Source organism: Leptonychotes weddellii, chromosome 1, assembly GCF_054177405.1.
Source record: "Leptonychotes weddellii isolate Sample4059 chromosome 1, ASM5417740v2, whole genome shotgun sequence".
Lineage (NCBI taxonomy): Eukaryota > Metazoa > Chordata > Mammalia > Carnivora > Phocidae > Leptonychotes > Leptonychotes weddellii.
Genome location: NC_138369.1, coordinates 123666466 through 123687222, shown reverse-complemented (window position 1 = coordinate 123687222; position 20757 = coordinate 123666466). Strand labels below are relative to the sequence as shown.

The 20757-nt window shown below is 37.5% G+C and overlaps 1 protein-coding gene across 1 annotated transcript; it reads right to left on the bottom strand.

Annotated features, from left to right (window-relative positions):
- Positions 1–242: 242 nt before the first annotated feature.
- On the bottom strand, positions 243–20312 carry CLDN16 (claudin 16). The gene is made up of 5 exons (XM_006740248.3): positions 20199–20312; positions 8232–8334; positions 3955–4119; positions 1106–1297; positions 243–376 (listed from the first exon to the last, which is right to left on the bottom strand). Exons 1-5 carry the CDS (start codon positions 20310–20312, stop codon positions 243–245), a joined length of 708 nt encoding a protein of 235 aa, XP_006740311.1.
- Between the last annotated feature and the right edge of the window lie 445 nt (positions 20313–20757).

Here is a 20757-nt window from a genome sequence, read left to right as displayed (position 1 = left end):
AGCAACCTTATCCAAAAATACAGGGCAAGTGCGTGGGGGCATGTGGAAGAGGAGGGTGGAAAGGAGGAGGGAGAATATGAGAATGACAGAAAAGGAGCAGGGATAGGAGAATCAAACTTCTTGATTAAGCTGAGCAATTAATTTAGTTGAACATAGTGAGGTCAAAATAAGTGTTCCTGGATTAACACAAACATATTGATTGATTATTTCAGTAACGTACATGCAGACTGACGTGTGGCACTTTACACCCTTGTGTCCACAGCATACATTTTGGCAGTCTCTGTCCGAGGGGCTACGTATGACTTGGCCATGGAAACAGCTGCTGTGGAATAGGCTTTCCTCATGGAGTATGGATAGTTCCTCTCAGGTCCAACATCTGTTGGAAAGAGATAAATGTCATGATATAAAAATCATTAAGACTCTGTAAACTTTGGGGAGAAAATTTCACTTTATACATTCTTCTCATAAAGAGGCAAGGATATAAATATTCTAAGAAGGAATCATCGAAAAAGAATCCTAGAAGAAAATCAAAGATTTCCATCTGGAAAGTTATTTTTCGATTTAAAAATAAGGTGATTTCCTTTTCTCTCTCTCTCTCTCATTCTCTCTGTTTCTCTCTCTCTCTCTCTTCTCTTTCTCTCTTTCTTTCTGATGAGGAGATAGATTCTCTTGCTTTTTAAGTGATATTTTTAAAAACCCAATAGTAACACATTACATTTTTCAACAACAAGTATTTGACTTGGCTCTCAGTCTACTTCTCTATTTAACTCTAGATATAAATTTAGTAGATTGGATGAAGTTAGATATATAAAATTCTGAAAATACTGAAATCATCATTTTATATTTAAATGTTGGATATAGCTATAACTGTGGGTTTGTTTGTTGTTGTTGTTTTTTCCACCCAATATACCACTAACCAGCTAATAAGACATGAATATTGCAAATCAGTTGTCCTTGAACAACAGAAATTGTTAAAGTGTCATTTTTTTATAATAGGTAGGGATCAAGTAGGCAACATTATTTTGTGTTGGTGAGATCTGTTTCCATCGGGCTAGGAAGATTGATACAGGTGGCAAGTAAGTGTGTTATTTTATTTTGTTCTTACCTTTGAAGAGGTATAAGCAGCATGTCAGGACAGCACCAGCCAAAAAGCAACCCAGAGACCCAGCCATTCCAAGCCAACAAGACCAACCAAATTTATATTGGATGCCAAGAAATATATTGTGCAAAACCAGAGAAGAACGTTCCACATAAACATCAACAGCATACCACACTGAACCAATGATTCCTGGGGCACCTGAAAGAAAGGAAAGTTGCTAAAAATAATGCAGGCCTTTCCAAATTTAGATTCAAGGAGATCTGACCGCTACCCAAAAGCTTGGCATCATTTAGAGGGATAATAATGATTCTATGGATTTATGGACAACTCAAATTTTGGATACCTCTTCTATGTCTTCCTTTTGCTTTCTATTTTGTATCTCTTCTAAACTATATATAAGTTTATACATAAAGAGAAATACAAAGATTAAACAATGCAGTGTTCCTCTGTGTGTGTAGACTTAAAATGCTCATTGTGGTTTTCTTTAATTTCCCTCTTTCCAATGTTTTCTTAAGTGCTGTGTAAAACGAAATATGAAAAACAAAAGAAAGAACACAAAATCGAAGACAAATAATATACAGCATATGTTCATCCTCTATTGATTTTTAATTAAAAGTATATGTCTTTAAGGATTATATTTCTCCTCTGCCCCACCACCTAGACCCACGATTAAAGTTATGTCAGCTATATAATTAACACCCATAAGGAAACTATGCTTTTGAAGTCAATAATTTTAGTGTGTAGGGGTCAAAAACAAATAACTGGAGTAAAAACTGTCTTTATTATAAAATAAATTCTTATCTACCACCCCCACACCATGTAAGAATGAGCTAAGAAATTTTGTTCCTTTTAAACAAAACTTAATCCCCAGAATTAGTCTATCTGACAATTGGACTGGCTTGAAATGACGCCACTAGAGTCCTCTCACTTTAAAGGTATAAATTGGACATCATTGCTTAGATGCAAGGGAAAAAGGTGGCGAACTATGGGACAAAGGCTATGTGAAAATAGTGTTCACCATTTCATTGCATTCTTTTCCCAATTGTTTAATGCAAGAACTTTAAGAAGGACCAGATCATGAACATAAAACCTTCAGATAATGGTTTAAATTACCACATATTTTCTACAATATTGCAATCTACGAGTTTAAGATGGAAATTCCTTTATGAAATTTACAGATTATGGAAAATTATATATATACACACACATAGATAAATATATATGAAATATGTATATATTTCATACCATATGAAAATAGTATGCCATAAATATTTATAAGTAACATATCATATGTATGGCATTAGTATTTCATACATAAAATTAGTATTTTATATATAATATATATGGCATACTAGTTTCAAATGATGGTTCCAAGCCTTTGGCCATCTCTGGAAATTTAATTTTTTCATTTCTTCATCCATTCCTGTAGGGATTTTTTTCATCAATTCGTTGTTTCTTTGTTTTTGTTTTAATTTAGCTTGTTTTGTTTTTTTATAAAAAAAATGGTATATCTAGTGATATTTCAAGAAGTATTCTGGAGCAAAATTGTATAGCATTAAATGATGTTTAAATTTGTTAAATAAAACACATTGTTATATACAAAAGCTCTATGTTATTACTAGGCAGGACATGGGAATAAATGTCTTAAAAAGGAAAACTTAGTAAGTTCTTGTGACTTTTTAATACAACCTAAGGATCATCAGGCCTTGACTCAATGTGTGTGTGTAAAACTTCAGGGAAGCCCCAGTTTTGACTGTGTGATGGGTTAGGCTCTCTGCTACGTGCTTACTCTACCCACACTGGATCTTCATGACAGCAATTCAGGGTAGATATTATTACTGGGGCTTTACCTTATTTTGCAGATCAAGAAAAGGAGGCCAGTTGTTTAATTCACACATCACACGTATATATCTCCACGTTATTTATTTTATTTTTTTATTTTCTTTAAGTAAACTCTACCACCAACATGGGGCTCCAACTCACCACTCAAGATCACATGCTCTACCTACTGAGCCAGCCAGGCGCCCCTCCAAGCATTTTTAGTTCCAAAATCCCTATCCATTCCTCTTGTACTGCCTGTTGATGTTCCCATGAGCATTTGCTCCGCTAACTTTTGGCTGCTACCATAAGAAAATGATGGTTTTCTCTCTGAGGGGTGTGCCCACTGGTTTTCAATCTTCCTGCACTTTGATTTCTTTGACAGTGTATTTTCTCCCAACTTGCATTAAGATCCTAAGAAGACATCATGTTGTGACAGAGGAAGACTAAACTGAATTTAATGACAGACCTTGCTCTTTCATCAATAAACACCATGTAAAGTGCTTCTTGACTGTTTATTAGTCATGCTTGATTTATTAGCCTTCAGGACTCCATTTATTCATCTGCTTCCTAAGTGGAGATATAATCTGCTTATTGTTACATTTATGATCAAATGGCCTGGCACATGAGAAAACTCTAACATAGGCCTTGGCACAATTAAGTTCATTGCTAAAAAGAATTGGTGGGAGTGGGTACAGGTAAGGAGGTGGTGCTTTGGGACATACTTGAGGATTTAACTTCAGGAATAATCAAAAAATAAATTATTTGAAAATTTTAGATCATTATATAACTTTTTTAAATGGTTAAAAAGTAGTTTGAGGACTTCGATAAACTTTGCTCCAGGATATTAACAAAAATTAATTATTTGATTCCATATCTGAAGTAAGTAGGGTTGGGGGATGTGCTCTTTATTCCTCCAATCTAGAAAAGCAGGTCACATATGTTCCTAAATTGAACTGCTTGACAACAAGCACCCTTCTCCTTCATCTCAAGACCATAGATGTGCTCCTCTACCCCACCACTACTGCAGAGAGTACCTGCTATTAGTAAAATGGTTCCAGCAACAAAGCAGATGCGGACTTTGATGTATGGCTCATCAGGGAGGAATTTCACACAGTCAAGACCAAGAAGCAGGGTGATAAATCCAAATCCAGCTAGAATATCTGCAGTAATCATCAATGCTCGAGTTACCACCAGCTTCACTGGAAGATCAGGGCATGTGGTTACATTGTGGTCAGAGGAAGGAAACATGTGAAGGCACACAGGTGCACCCCAAAACAGATAATCACATACATTAATACACACCCACTGCGAGAATTAGACTTCAAATTTGCATGAACGTAGAATGTTTTCATAAAATACAAAAATATCATAGATTATTGATATTATTATTTGTTTAAGCACTGATTATTACTTAGTCTTACTGGCCCCCTAGCAAAATGCCTGGCATATAGTGTGGACTAAGTAACTGTTTCCTTGTTTGTTTCCTGTTTTAGAGTGAGTCTATCAAAGTAGACTATCTCTTCTGCAGAAGTTATCCCAATAAATATTTAAGAAATTACTGATCACTGCCATTTGTTTGAAGGTCTATTGAAAAAAATATACTTTTGATAACTGGTTAAAATTTGGTATAGGGGAGCAGGATAAAATACTTCAATATGTCACTTGCCAATTCAGGCTGATGGGAGCCATCAGCAGGTTTTTAGGAGAAGGAGCTTCTGTTATTTAGTAGAAAACTATATCTAGAGGCCGGGTCATATTCTTTTTCATTGCTTCAGGTGGTGACCCTTCTTGGCCGACATTCCATATTAACCCTTTAGCCTTGCACTGCCAACTGAGCAAAATTGAAAACTATGGCCACATGAGAATATATGATATAAGGTCCAGGGAAGAGGATATAGGGTAAACAGAATGGAATAGTAGCCGTCATCATCTGCAATGGAAGCATCCTCAACTATGAAAACCTCTTGAGCTGTGACTCCCAGTAATGCTAAATTTTGAGCGCCTGGTGGCTCAGTCAGTTAGGTGTCTGCCTTCCACTCAGATCATGATCTTGGTCTTGGGAAAGAGTCCAATATTGGGCTCCCTGCTCAGTAGGGAGTCTGCTTCTCCATCTACCTCTCCCCACTGCTCGTGATCTCTCTCTCTCGTGCTCCCTCTCTATGAAATAAATAAAATCTTTAAAAAATAAATTAAAAAAATAAAAATAGGAAAATTTTGTCACAGATGGAAAGTTAATTATCCTATGTCAAAGCTACTACTATTTTAGCCACTAGAGGAGTGACACGATTTATTCTTTTGATAGTACAGTAATTATGTTTTATTTTCATAGTGATTGTGGTTTCCTTGCATTTTAAATAATTTTTCCTCAGTGGTAAGATAAATTTAGGGTTTATTTAGCAATAGGTTGCTTATAAAAGGTGGCCAATTTATTTAAAATAAAAAAATACTTTTGGGTCACCTGGGTGGCTCAGTCAATTAAGCGTCTGCCTTCAGCTCAGGTCATGGTCCCAGGGTCCTGGGATCAAGCCCTGCACTGGGCTCCCTGCTTGGCAGGGAGTCTGCTTCTCCTTCTCCCTCTGTCTCTCCCTGCAGCTTGTGCTCTCTCTGTTGCTCACTCTCTTTCTCAAATAAATAAATAAAATCTTTTAAAAAATACTTTTATGATCCATCTAAGAGAGGAAATTGATGCATAAAATCAGCTTCTACCTGTTTTGTTTTGTTTTTTTTAAGTAGGCTCCATGCCCAGTGTCGAGCCCATTATGGGTCTTGAACTCACAACCTAGAGATCAAGACCTGAGCTGAGATCAGGAATCAGTCACTTAGCTGACTGAGTCACCCAGGAGCCCCAACTTCTACCTGATTAATAGGTGAATATTTAAGATCTTAAAATGTGGCATTATTTCAAACAATTTAGACTTAAATTTCTAATTTAGGCCAAATCGAAAGCCTATTTCGGAAAGAGAAAAATATGTAACTAGGTGATATCAGTTTTTATATTTCAACAATCTTATTGAACCTCAAATAATATATACAAGTGGGTTTCCTACTCAGCACCCCAAACCAAGCAGTCCCACACTTTGGAGTGCCTTCCTTAAACATTTTTAAGTCCCCTTTTAGAACCTGGGTCCAACAAGGCCAGGATTGCTATCTGGATGGGATGCCCTAAAATCATGGCCCTGGTTTTCCCCTCTCCAACACTTAATCCCATACAAAGTGTGATTCTTTCTTTCTTTCTTTCTTTCTTTCTTTCTTTCTTTCTTTCTTTCATCTCTCTTTCTTTCTCTTTCTTTCTTTCTTTCTTTTTTTCTTTCTTTCTCTCTTTCTTAGATTTATTTTATTTATTTATTTTTTTATTTGTGAGAGAGGGAGAGAACAGGGAGAGGCAGGGGGAGAGGGAAAGAGCAACTTTAGCAGACTCCTTGCTGAGCTCAGAGCCCAACGTGAGGCTTAATCCCAAGACCCTGAGATTGAGACCTGAGCCAAAACCAAGAGTCGAACCTTAACTGACTGCACCACCCAGGGGCCCCCAGAGTGTGATTTCTGATGCTCTGTGGAACTCCCAGACTCATGCCTATCGTGTCATCCAGTCAGCCCCATGGCCAGCCCAGTTCCAAGAGGGCAGCTCTACAGGCAGATGGCTAACGCTAACCACCAGGAATTTCTTTCTGGGAATGTCTTTCTGGAAATTGTCTGAGATCTGGCTGCTAGAATAATGTTAAATATTCTGATTTGGGGACAGAGTATTCAACAAGAGTCCTGAAAAAAAAAATTGTCTGGGTCTGTATACCCTAGGTCTACAGAACAATGGAAAAGGTTATCAAATTGTGATTCTATAAAAGATACCAAAAACTAAAACTGAAATCTCACAGGTAATATCCTTAGAGGGCATAGTTATGTTATTTTCTTAGAATAGTTTCATCTCTGTTGTGTCTAAGCATATGATAGAATTTTTTAAATAAAAGTAATGAATCTTTAGCATATTATTTGAAATTAATAGGTAAGAATATATTTAAAAAGCTGAGATAGTATAGGCAAATGATTAAAAAAAGAAATATTAAAATATAAACAGCAGTTTTCTCTGTGCTGTAAGCTTATGAGTGATTTTCTGTTATTCTTGCATAAATGTACATAACAATATTTAGAAGTTTGAATTTTTTTTTTCTTGCTCTCACCATAGGACTAAATTTCTGGAATAGCCTAGTGTCCACATAAACTTACACTCTTATTGACCAAATCATGCTTCTTTGTAGGTAGAATTAGGTTAGCCCAAGGAGGGTAAAAGAGAAATAATTAAGAGGCCCTAAAGAAAATGAAATATGGGCCTCAGGAATTAGATTAAAGAACACTCAAATCCTGAATAGCAGAAGATATTTTCAACCACTGCTCCTTTTAAGTGCTTATCCCTGGACTGAACTAGCTGTCGAGGGGAAAAGTCACATTCCCAGGGCTTGCTTTTCATTTATCTTGAGAAAAGAAATTGCCATTCTCTGCTATACCTCATCTTATGCTTTGAAGGAGACCGAAACCAATTAGCTTTAACAACAGCACCTGTATTTCTTGGCATGACTGGATGCTCTAAATAAATAAATAAACGCTATGGAGAAAAACTGAGAGAATCAATGACAACAATTTTTAATTTATGAAATCTCTTTATTTCATAGAAACGTGGGTCTTGCTAACACCTGATTAAAATTTAAAGCTAAAGGTCGGGAAGATGAAGGAGCTGGTTCTACCCTACCTGCTAACCCTGTGTACACTGATTTTTTTCATTCCCTGATCCCTGTCTGTGTGTCTCTCTTTACCTATCTATCTCCATGTCTGTTTTTCTGTTTCTCTGTCTCTGCCCCTCTACTTCACCTTCTCTCTTTCTCAGAAAATCTCCCGTTGAATTACTGTAAACTTCTTATTTGACTTAGGTCACAGCTAAAAGACATCTCTGAAATACTTTTCATCTAATCTGTGGATTCTAATCCTCAAATCACAACACCCTGAAGAATTCATTTCAATTTAAAAAGTGTTTACTTTAAGTCTACTGTGTGTAAGACATTCTGCCAGGCCCTTTGGGAGAGCAGAGATGAATAAGTTAATATTTTTACCTTAAAGGAATGTATAAATACGTGGAAAAAGATAAAATATGCTCGAGATGTTTCAATTCACATTTCTGAAATAAACTAAATGTTTTAATCGAAACATCTAAAATTAGACAGAACTTTACCATAGACTGTAGAAAATAAAAATACGCAATGGAAACCCAAGTTCAGTGTTGTTTGGTACCCCGTCCCCGGCAAAGGGGTTGTCTACGCATACATACGGGGGTGTTCGGCAAGGATAGAATCGTATTCATCACAGGTGCGGATCCCATCAAAAGCATTCGTGACACACTCCCACCAGAGGCCTCGGCATTTTGTGCTCACCTAGATGTTGGAGAAGACACCATGTGAAATGACTCACGCAGACACCCTTCAGCTCCCCTCGATCAAAGGAAGACCTTGGCTGTTGTGCGTTTGATAGTAAAGTACAGTGGCTGCAAGCGTGATCGGAATTTCATTTACAACAAACACAATGTTTTAGGGTATTTTCCCTTAAGCACTAATAGCTAAAGGCTTTCCCCACAGGGAAATGAATTCACTTCCTGATTGGGGGGTTGGGGCCGCCGGCAGGGGGTGTGGTGCTCAACATAGGTAAAATCACAATTACATATATGCAAATGTTTGTGGCTGGTTCCATCATGGAGTCGTAGTTTAACATGGAGACCGTTCTTGGCTTTCCTGTGCTGACATTTGTTCATCAATCAATCAATCAATAAATAATCAGTCCAACAATGGATGCTAACTTTGACATCCTGAGTCTGTTAAGAATGTACATTAATTTTTGCTCACCATAAACACTGAGTTCCATGAAGAAAGTTGTTATTATATATGAAGTTCATAAATTTACAATAATTGCCAAAGAAAACTATACCTAAAGAAAACAGTAAATCAAATATGAAGACCCACAACTTCTTCCTCCTTGCTCCACTGACACACTACAAATGTTTAAGCTATGAGATGGATGTGAACAAATTAAGAATTAACTTCATACAATCTGACAGCCGTAAACCACTTTTACTTAGAAACTCTGTGCAGATGATTCTAAGTGTGCACCTAGAGCTAAAAGATACCAGTGTCCTCAGCCTTTCCCTGCTTTATCTATAAGCTGCAAGTCACAATAGATTTCTTAAAATTGTAAACATGCCAACGGAAAATAGTTTCAAATATTCCTGACACAGCTCATGCATATGGAACAGAGCTAATATGATTGTTTGTCTTGATTCAATTACAGATTCACATTACCTGGGAATTCTGGGAATAGTTTAGTAAAATTTAACCAAGAATTATCTTGGAAAAGAAAAACTTAAGTTTTTTCCTTAAAGAAAGAATAAACAACAAAGTGGGAAGAGAAATGCAAAAGCAGGGAGATCATAACTGGTGTGAAGAAAGAAAGAAGGAACATAGAACACTTTGATCTGCAAAAGCAAACCGTATCAGGGAATATTTGTGCTTTGAAACTCTCTGCTCTGTGTTCTGCCTTGAAGCTGTGTTGTGAGCCAGATAAAATTGCACTGCTTGCCACTCAACCACGAATTTTAATGTTGTGCTTCTATTACCACTTTATATGTAAAATACTCTTAATTGGTAATAATTTTAAAAATCTACATGGAGTCTATACTATGAAGCAGTTACTACTTAAGTATATTATGATCTCACTTATTCCTTAAAGGATCCCGTGAGATATCAATTATTCTCAGCTATTTTACAAATAAGGAGAATGAGGCACAGGAAAAGTAAGTGATAACCCCAAGAAAGCATAGTTAGTAAGTGGAGGAGATAGGACTCAAATGCAGCTGTCTGTGTGTTTGGTCTTAAGCACTGCAGTATACTTAAAAACCCATTTAAAAAAAATTCCAAATTCATTTCAGGCTAGCATTGGAAATTGGAAGATAGCTTTGAGTGAAGTGTTAAGCCCTAACTTTAACATCATCCTATGGCTATTATTCTACAAAACCTCACTTTGGCTTACTCCTCCTAAGGTTAAATCTGAAGGGATGTTTTGGAGTTTGGGAATGTTATCTGCCTAAGGAAACACAGGGACCAAAAATTTAACAAAGAAGGTCCACCTTGTGAAATTTAACGTATCAATTTCTAAAGAAGGATGTGAACATCTCAAGTTAGATATGCATGCAAGTTAAGCAATGGTTAAAAAAGTAATAGACTTTTGGATGGAACTAGAGGGTATTATGCTAAGTGAAATAAGTCAATCAGAGAAAGACAAGTATCATATGATCTCACTGATATGAGGAATTTGAGAAACAAGACAGAGGATCATAGGGGAAGGGAGGGAAAAATGAAACAAGACGAAACCAGAGAGGGAAACAAACCATAAAAGACTCTTAATCTCAGGAAACAAACTGAGCGTTGCTGGAGTGGAGGCGGGTGGGAGGGATGGGGTGGCTGCGTGATGGACATTGGGAAGGGTATGTGCTATGGTGAGTGCTGTGAATTGTGTAAGACTGATGAATCACAGACCTGTATCCCTGAAACAAATAATACATTATATGTTAATAAAAAAAAAGAAAAAAAGTAATAGACATTTAATCTAAGTTGATACTAATTAGGTGTGTTGTATCCTTGGGCAAGATCTTACTTTTTTTGAGCCTCAGTCTTATTTGTATAAAGGAAATGGTGCTAAGATAGTTATGAGAATCAAAAATTACAAACATAATATAAATGATTTGCTCATAAATGATCTTAGTAAAGTACTTAAACATTATAACAACCTGAATAGTGATTGTGTTCAACATTACTAAGGGTTATATAAGAGAAGAAAGGTATATATAATAGGTTGAATGATGGCCCCCCAAAAGATGTCCATGTCCTAAGTCCCAGAACTTATGTATGTGACCTTTACTGGAAAAAGGGACTTTACGTATGTAACGAAGTTAGGGATCTTGAGATAAGGAGATCATCTTGGATTACGAGGGTGGGCCCCAAATCTGATGACAGGTGTCTTGATGAGAGACTACATAGAGCAGGAGGCAATGTGACCACAGAGGCAGAAATTGGAAGTGATGTGGCCATAAATCAAGGAATGCCGACAGCCCCCAGCAGCTGGAAGATGCAAGGGATGGATTCTCCTCTAGAGCCTTCAGAAGGAGTGCAACCCTGTCAACACCTTGCCTTCAAACCTCTGGCCTCCAGAACTTGGAGAATAAATTTCTCTTGTGTGAAGCCACCAAATTGTGGTAATTTGTTATGGAAGCCGTAGGAAACAAATACAGTAGAGATGATTGGTAGGGAACTATTATACCATAATAGAAAACAGGCCTTCTCATAGCTTATCGCCCTTCGGTCTCTCAATTAACAGGAGCATACTGCATCCAGTTTATTCCAACTTGAGCCAGGTTATGCAGACTTGAAATCACTGCTCTACAATCGAACAGTGACTGTCCACATTTCCTGCTGTCTAACAGCCACTAAAACAAGCCAACCAACCCACCGTGGTATTTCTCGTTACATATCAGCTTCTTTAGAAAGGAACCTTATATATATATATATATAGGAGAATACTCATTTTACACTAAAAAAAGAGTCTCTTGACAAAATAATCCAGCAGTGGTGTCATTTTCAAGGCTATTGATCATTTACCTGCAATGACCATATTTAGAAAAGCAATGAGCTCATTAGAGGAAACAAGGAATCCAATTTCATTAGGTATTAATGCTCTGGGGCACACTATGAGATTGCTTGGTATTCACACTTGGTTAAGGTACGTGAGAATAGTGGCTGTAATTAACTAAACTTCTGTGTTAATATAGCACTTACTGGAGACACCCTTAAAGGTGCCTTTGTGCACAAAAGACAAGGTTAAAAGATTTTATGTTATTTATCATATTTAGGAAAGCCCTTCCTTGTCTGTAATATATAATCTTCACAACTTATCCCTGTGTTATACAATGGCTTATTAGCTTATTAAGAACTTCCTAAAAGGCAAGTAAATCTAAATTCTTAAAAGTTTTAAGACAAGGTTCTGTTTAAAAAGCAGACTGAGGCTTAAAATATTATGGTTAACCTTTCTTAAAGGGCAAAAATGCAAAATGTTAACTAATAATTCTTATCTTACAGGGTCATTCAAAATAGAAGATTCTAATTTTAAGCTTACTCTTTTCACATGCAATTTATGCATTAATAAATATAGATAATGATACAATAGGAATTTCTACATTATTTCAATGAATATCTATTAATCCTGAAGCAAGGAACAGATTATCTCAATGGGGAGAGCTCAGTTTATCCAAGATGTAACAATAAAAAAATACAAGTCACAAAGATGGGGCCAGCATAAGTCTCTTGATATTAATTACTTGCAATAGTAAAACATAGAGATCTTACAGAACAGTCCAGATTTCTGGCTTCTGTTGGAAACTTGGTCCTTCTGGCCACCTGGACTCCTCAGTCCCACATAACAACAATTAGCGGCAGCTGAGTGGCTACTCCTGTTAGGTGGGGCTTGTGCTCACAGGTTCCTCAACCCCCTACCCAGTCTGCCTCTCTCATGGATGTTGACTACCCGGTTCCTAACAGCATGTAACTTTCCTGCTCCTGGTGTATAATAATGAGAATACCTTCCTTTGCCTTCAAATTGTCAAATTTCTACCTTTCATTCAAGTCTCACTTCAAAGATATTCTTTCCTCCATGAAGTTCTCCCAGTTTCTCTAGCTGGAGTTAATTTCTTCTTAGATCATACCATAATTTGTTCATATTCTATAGTATTTACAATATAGCCTTATTATTTTATGTACATTTATGTACATCTGTCTCCCAAGTCTATCTGTTGTCATCTTTCAAACTTTATTCATTGAGTGTCTGTCATGCGTCAGGCAATAGACTAAGGAAATGCTGGGGATACAGCAGGGACCAAGGCACGTGTGGCACCTTGTTTCAAGGAGCTTACAGACCCTCCTGCTTGGAACATAATAGATGCTCAATAGATGTTTATTGAAAAAAAAAAGTAGGTCAATTTTTCAAATCCACACACATTAACTCTCATTTGAACTCTAGCTGATACACTATACGCATAGTCGATGCTTAATATGTGCTTTTGACTTGACTGAATAGACAAAACAGCTGAATCCGGGAGTCAGAGAACTGTTACCTAGACTACAGAGTTTATACTGACTTGCTGTCCACCTGGACTGTATCTACTCACCTGGCTCTGGGAAGTATTTACCGTAGGACTCAGGATGAGCAGGATACCACTCAGAAAAACTTCAGGAACCTGTATTAACCATGACTCTTCCCCACTGAATTTACAGTATCCTAAATTAGCTCCTTAATCCTGGGATTTCTTATTCTGATCTCTTTAGCAGCCTTCCGTTAAGGCTTCTCTATCCTAGTCTTTGCCAATTTTCTTTCCTTATCACTCCGGAAATATTTACAAGCAGCAACACACAATTTTGCCTATCTTGTCTTGTTTCCTGTAGTTCTGGATGTGTTTGTCTTGCCTCCAAGTATTTTATCTATCTTTTGAGAATTAGAGAAATTTAAAAATACTTTAATTCATTGGCATTTATTTTTCACCAGCTACGTGGGAGAAAAAAATATATATATATACAAACACACACACACAGTAGGCTTAGTAAATATTTATTGTGGGCTGACCACTATCAAGTAAGATTTTTCTTTGCCAATATGCATTAGGTTATAAATGTATATGCAGTGGGATGTATGTGTAAATATAATACATATAGGAGGAAGTATGCATAAACCAAAAGAACAGTAAAATAAGTCATGAAGATATATTATTTTAAAAACCACCTTGCATCCACATACTAGAAGAATTTATGCATTTCACATCCCTGTTGCCATTCTTGTGCTAATGTACTTGAACACTGAAGATGCAACTTATCTCTTTCTAGTATTTAATTAAATACATTTATTAAGATGCAAAAGGTTTAATACTATAGTAAGTAGCCTGTTTTACTACTATGACTTGAAACAATTTCAATTTTAACATGAAAGGCATTTGAATTTTTTATACTACAATTCTGAACTTTTATTTGAATACTTTATATTATTTTTCTTGCTATACCGGCTCTAAAAGAACTCAAAACCGGTATTTATAATGATAAGGAAGCAAGATTAAAATAAGCATAATAGATATTTCCTTTCCTCTCCATTTAGGTGCCATGAATTTATTTGCTAAACTACATTTGGTTTAGTTCTGCCTGCTTATTTGTGGAGGACTGGCTAGAGGTATAAATGGCAAGAATGAGATAATGCATACTTACTGGGTAAAATATAATTTTTGTGGCCTTCGTGGTTATATGACCTAATTTACATATTTAAACTATGTAAATATTCCACTTTTAACATTTATTGTTGAATTTGTTTAAGTCACATATTTAATCATTTTAGAACGCTTATGAGAGCGTGGTATCACAACTTGGCAGTGGCGAGTGCATCAGTTGTGACAGATCACAGTGTACATCGAGTGAATGACAATAAAATATTCATTTATTTTTTCTCTCTCCTTTTCTTCATTTCTGTCTTTATTTGAAGCACCAGGCAGAAAAGCTTTATTCTCTGGGCCAGAATGCACTCTTCACCAACCTTATTATACCTCCCAGGGAATTAGATTTTTATTCCTATCTTATTAAAAAGAGGAACCAAACCCATATCTTGAAAAAAGTTTAAATTGTAGTAAGATAAAAAGTCTTGCCTGGGTAAAGGTGGTGGTCTCCCCACAGAGATACTTCTCATTTATGGTTCAGTGTGTGATTTCCAAAGATCACTTCATGTTATATTTCATTCATTTATTCATTCTTTTCATAAATATGCCAAGTATCTTAATATGTGCCCAATCGATTCATGTGAATCACAAGTTCCCATGATTTGGAAGTTGGTGCTAGGTATGGTAGGAGATCATGAGATGAACGAGAGAATATTTGCAGCCGCCAGGGGCTGCTGAAGGAGTTCACAATGAGTTGAAAAGTAAAACTAGTATATAAAAAATCAGAGTAGATACTAGGTATAATAATTTTAATATTTATTTTATGTCTGAAACAACGTAGTGTCATTAATGTAATTAGAAATCCCAGGGGAGAAGCAGGTTATGGGGGTAAAGTAAATCCAAATATTAGAAACCTTGATTTGAAGTAATAAAATTTTAATCATAAGAGTGCTTGGTATATAGCAAGTTCTCAGTAAATAATTAACACAAGATTAACTGAAAACGGATTAATCTTGTGAAAACATTCTTTCCTCCTGATAATTGAAAGACCAGTAACTTTATGAAGAAACTATTTTTTTATTTCAGTGTGGATAATGAAGAATTACATATCTTCTAAATTAGTCAACATATTAACAATATTATTAATTCACAATTTATTTTTCTTTTTAAAATGTATACAATGGGTAACTTATGCTATTTTGTCTCTATTGTCTGCCTTCTTCCCTGGTGAGACAAAAAGGGAACAGTCATTAAGTATAAAAATGGGCAACCCACAGCTCAGAGAAGTAAACAAAATTTCTCCAAGAGAATCAATAATGAAAACAGGAATAGAACTTAAATCTCATATCTCTCCCTTCAGTGAACATTATACAAAATGTCATCTCCTCCTCCAGAACAAAAACAAAACAATAAACCGCAAATAGACAATAATATATCTCTTGCTTATTGACTGATTTGTATTTGCGCGGTATTGTGGTAAATGCTTTAGATACACAAGCTCATTTAATCCTCACAGGAGACTTATGATGTGCATATTATTATTCTTTTACAGAAGAGGAAATATACTTTATAGCAATTTAAATGTCTGCAATTTAAATGCATACAGGTATTGCCTGGCAGTGTGGGATTTAATCTCAGGTCCTCGAACATCAAGTCCAACCTGTGAACTTCCTCACTGTAAAGCATTCTTTCCTGACCCTCTTGAGGTGCTGTATCATAATCTAAACAAGGAAAAAATAGTGGGATGGTCCAGGGACATTGCTGCTTGATGACTTCTGTATAGAGATTAGTTTTCCTCCATTTAATTTCTTGGTGAGTAACTCTACCATTCTTCCAATTGCCTAAAAGCAGTAAAGTGGATTTCAGCCTTGACTTCTCCCCCAAATCAGCTTCTTGCCCCACATGCAACCATCAGTCCTATTGATTATAGTTCTTTAGAGCTTCCCATATCTTCACACATCTCGCTATGCTTGCTGCCTCAATAGTCCAGACCACCATCGCTTCCCTTCTGTTCTATGGCAAAGACCTCCCAGTTAGTCTCCCTACACTTCATTTACCCATTCTCACCATTCCCCACAAGTAGCTAGAATAATCGATCTTTGTGAAACACATGCATTTGTTTGTTTTCAGTGAAGCACCTTTCTCTACTGAGTAAGATCTAAGATTTTAGGTGAACCAAAGCCTTTGATGACCAAGCTCCTATATACTCCTCCCTATACTGGAAATTCTTACCATGCTGAGACAGTCTAAAGCCACAAATACTGCTCTTACCTGGATCTCTGCCCATACTCTTTCCTGTGCTTGGGATACTCTCCACTTCTCCCTCACCCACCTATTCTTCAAGTCCTAGTTTAGGTATTTCTTCTTCTGGATTGCCTTTACTCATTATCTGGGATTGGGAGAGCTGGCCACTGGGAGTTGTTTGTTATGATGGCACTTGTGACAACATACTGTTATGCTCTGTTCACTTGTCTGTCTCTGCCAGCACGCTAGGAGTAACCTAAAGTAGATCCAGGTTGCATCTTCCTTCCTAACCTGTACCCACCACAGCACCGGGTGCACAGAGGTATCAGTCAGTATTTGTGGAATGAAGGGAGATAGAAAAGAAAAGAAAAAAAGGAGAGAGAAGGGGAAAGAAACAGAGATTAAGGAAAAATGAGTGGAAAGAAAAAGAATAAGTAAGGAGAGGAAGAGCATAAGGGATAGAGGAGAGAGGGAAGGAAACAGGAAAAAAGGAGGGAGGAAGAAGGGAAAAAAGGGGATAAAGGGAAGGACAGGAAGAAGAAATAAATAAGGAGACAAGGAGGATGGGAAACAGGAAGGACGGGAGTATGAAGTTACAGGGAAATTGAGAATGTTCGCCCTGGATTCCTAGTGGAAGTTTCAGGGGGAGGCTGTAGACACCATCGGTCCTTTAGTGATGGGCCACATCTCTGGGATTGCAGACCAGTCATAGTCAAGGAGTCCTGGTGTTATTAAAGAATGTGAAGACTGAGGAAGGACTTTGAAACAACGCAGTTTACTTCCTCTTATAATTGAAGAAACTGAGCTGAAGACTGAGCCGGGTCTTGTTCAATGCAAGACAGTTAAAATGCAAACACAGCCTGGAATAATCTTAAAGCCCAAGTTCTGTCCACCATGTCGTCTTCCCAGACATACAGGAAAATCAGTAGTGAAGGAGCAGGCTGGGGCCTCAGGGCCGCTATCCCCAGGTCGGGGCTGCACACAGTGCCATTCCTGGGCCATTTCTTTTTTTCCTAACATTTTTACTTCATGCAAAGAACTTCCCTCTTCAAGGGAGGCCTGAGTAAGGCAAAATAATATTTTATACTATTTTGAGTGTTCTATAGTAAGACAAAAGAATATTTGAGCTCTTTCTGCCTCGTGGCCCTGGTTATTCACCTTAATCCTCTAACAAGCCCTGAGCTTTTGCTCATTCTTTACTTTTGCCATGTGTCCTCTGGTCTGCAAGTCCCCTGCTGCCATTTCTACCTTTTGAAATCCTTTGCATCTTTTGGAGGCTTTGCTCAAATGCCTTTTCCTCCCTGAGGCCTGCTTCAACGTCCCCAACAGTTCATAGTAATTCTATCTTCTTTGCTCCAATGATATATTGTTCATTTCTTTCTCAAATATGAACTGGCCTATGCCTTTCATTATAGTGTCGTGTATATCTTTTTTCCTCACTAAATGTCCGCTCCTGGAAGGCAGGACCCACTCTCGCTTTATCTCTGCCTCCCCTAGTAGGACTAGTGTAGTACTTTTTAATACGCCATACATTTCGTATTCGTTATGTTGAATTGAACTGTAGAATCTATTTTCCAACTCTGATGCCTGCATCACCCTAGAAGGTTAACAAAGCTAACGAGGCTAAAAATTCATAATACTCCTTTGTGTTTAAATACTCCACAGGTAGGTTTTTTTTTTTTAAAGCACTTTTGTTGTGTCAACTTTTGTCCAACAGTTGTTTAAAGTGAGCTGTTAATAGGAACCAAAGGTGATACATCCATAAGGAAGGAAGCAAGGAGAGAGAATAGTAGAGTTGAGACAGTGATTATCAAAACCCCCAAATCTGTGGATAATTGTATGCCTTTATATACTGGCCAACTGGGGGAGCAATTATTACAAGAGAACCATGTCCCTTTAAAAATATTGATAAATAAAGAGATGGTAGGAGAGAAGAGGCCTAATTTGTTTCAGGGTTTTTGTTCTAAGGTGGAGGCTTCTTGGGATATGTTTGTGGAATACATTTTAGGTATGAGAAATAGGAAAGAAGCTAAGAGATACTAACTCTTGTCCAAGGTTAGCAAGGATTTACTCGAGGTGAATAACCTGGGCTGCTCATTCCATTCATTTTAACTAACAGTGTTCTTGCACACAGCAGATGGCAAAGTGGTTGGATACTGAAATCAAAGCACGAAGGCCCTTTAAATGCCAGGACTCTCAATCTCTCAGCAAGGTCTGACCCTTTCTAAACTTCCATTTCTTATCGAGTGAAGTTAGTAACGCTTGTCAGCTTGAGCAGAAAGATTTTCAAATTGTTTTAGAAAATATTTTAACAGTGCTTTTAGATGAGGTTTTGCATATTTGTAAAAAATGACTTTTGAGTGTGCTCTAGTTCAATATATTTCTAAATTAATCTCCTGCTCCTGGCAATCCAGGCTGCAGGGCTAATGGCAGAAGACTTCTTTATCTGTGCTTTTCTCTGAGCACTGTTCAAAGGGCGCTCTGTGTCTCCTTCACCACTTATATGCACAGCCAGATAAAATACATTACTGGACTCGTATATAGCAGACATCCTTTGCAGTGATTCAATTCTATCACAATTTTCAGAAACATAAATTTCTGGCTCTAAAGAAACATTTATAACTAACTCTGTTGGTTTTGAAATGCCATGTAGAAGCCAGAGGAAAATTAAAAGCAAAATAAAAATAATAAATGCAAAAATAATACACATCAAAATAGAAAGATTATTACTTTCTGTTTCTAACTCCAACTTGGGAGTCTAATAAATAAAATTAGGGGGAAAAATATATGAAGTAGCTCTTGGGTATCTTTCCTAAACTTCACAGAGGTGACATTACAGCATTTGTTAGAATAAATTGTTCCCCTCAGGATGTACATAAGAGAGCAGATTGGGTTGCTATATAGTCTTTGAGTTCCTGATATATTGTTTCTTTTTCTTACCCACACTTTCTGAAGTCTTACTAATGGATAGTATCTGATTTTGAAGATTAGATTTTTACTCAGTTCTACCTTTCTCAGATTCCTCTAGCCACAGGAAATTATTATAAACTTCAAAATTGCTTCTTTCTGAGCTTCTCCAGTAAGAAAAATAAGATGCTTCAAATCTGAACCACTCACTTATTTCTTACATAGCAGTTGGCTTCCAAGAGCAGCTTATTTTTGAGACGGTTTTGTAAATCCTTATCTGTCCCCGGTACTTCAGGGCCCACTGGAAAGACTTGCTCTCCCTCAGAGTACTTGTTCCTACTTGGAAACTCCTTAAAATAACATTTTTTTCTCTTGCATAGTAATTGGGTAAGTTTGATATACCTTGAGTTTGATTACTCAATTTCTTACATTATCACTTCTTAAGAGAGGCTCTCGTGCTACTCATAATCAAGATTAGAAAGTGTTTGGTTGTCAGAAAGGGTGTCACTGGAATGTTATTCAATTTAGCATCGGCAGCAGGGGAAGAGGTGAGTTTCAGGAGGACTCAGTGACCGGGGTTATGTGATTACCTTTGTGTGAATTCATCCTGCTGAAGAAAGAGGGATTATTCAGTTACCTCATCTATAAAATGGGATAACAACACCACCTACCTCATAGATTAGCTGTGATGATTAAATGAGCTAATAAGGTAAGACTCAGCAAGTAGTAAATAAGGAGTAAGTCCGTCCATGTTGGCTATCATTTCTTTCATTAGTCCTGGTAAGCGTCCTGAGACAGTGGGACTGAGAGAAAATTCGGACAGGCTTGGGTCAGAAAAAGAAGGTGCTGACTTCTTACCTCCAGGGAATCGTCAGCATTCACCATCCAACAGTCTGTCCAGGTGGCCACAACCAAGAACCCAGTAGAGAAAAAGGCAAAGAAGCAGGCGACGTACTGAAGAAGATCCCTCATTTTAGCGAGGAGCCTGTCTGGAAGGGACACATGGGCAGCTGCCTGCCCTGGGCCCACTCAGGTGGCTGGAACGCTGTCAGGCTTCCGAGCTTCTGCTACCTGGGGATGGGAAAACGCCAGGCTTTTACTTTTCCTCACAGCCCACTGCAGACGTCTTAAGTTGTGGTCAGAGTAATGTGAACAGGCTGTGACCCACAGAGGGGTCCTGGAGGTCACTATCCAAAGCACCCAGCCTCCAATCAGAAGCCAGGTCAGTGAAAGGGCTGAGTGTGTTTGGGGTGGGGGAGAAAAGGAGACCTGGTAACATTTTCTGCCCAGACTGTGGGCTGATGTCAGATGATGGTCACCCGAGGCACGTGCCAGGGCCAAGACGGAGAGAAAGAAGAAGGGTCACACCCCATGCTGACGCCTGTAAGCTGATCTTTCTCAGGCCCTCCGGGGAAAG

Excerpts from the sequence above, each read along its gene's own strand:
- CLDN16 (XM_006740248.3), bottom strand. The coding sequence starts at position 20,312 with ATGAGGGATCTTCTTCAGTACGTCGCCTGCTTCTTTGCCTTTTTCTCT. Across the intron at positions 1,298-3,954 it reads AACCATTTTACTAATAGCAG|GTGCCCCAGGAATCATTGGT; the intron begins GTACTCTCTGCA and ends CCTTTCTTTCAG. Across the intron at positions 377-1,105 it reads CTGCTTATACCTCTTCAAAG|ATGTTGGACCTGAGAGGAAC; the intron begins GTAAGAACAAAA and ends TCTTTCCAACAG.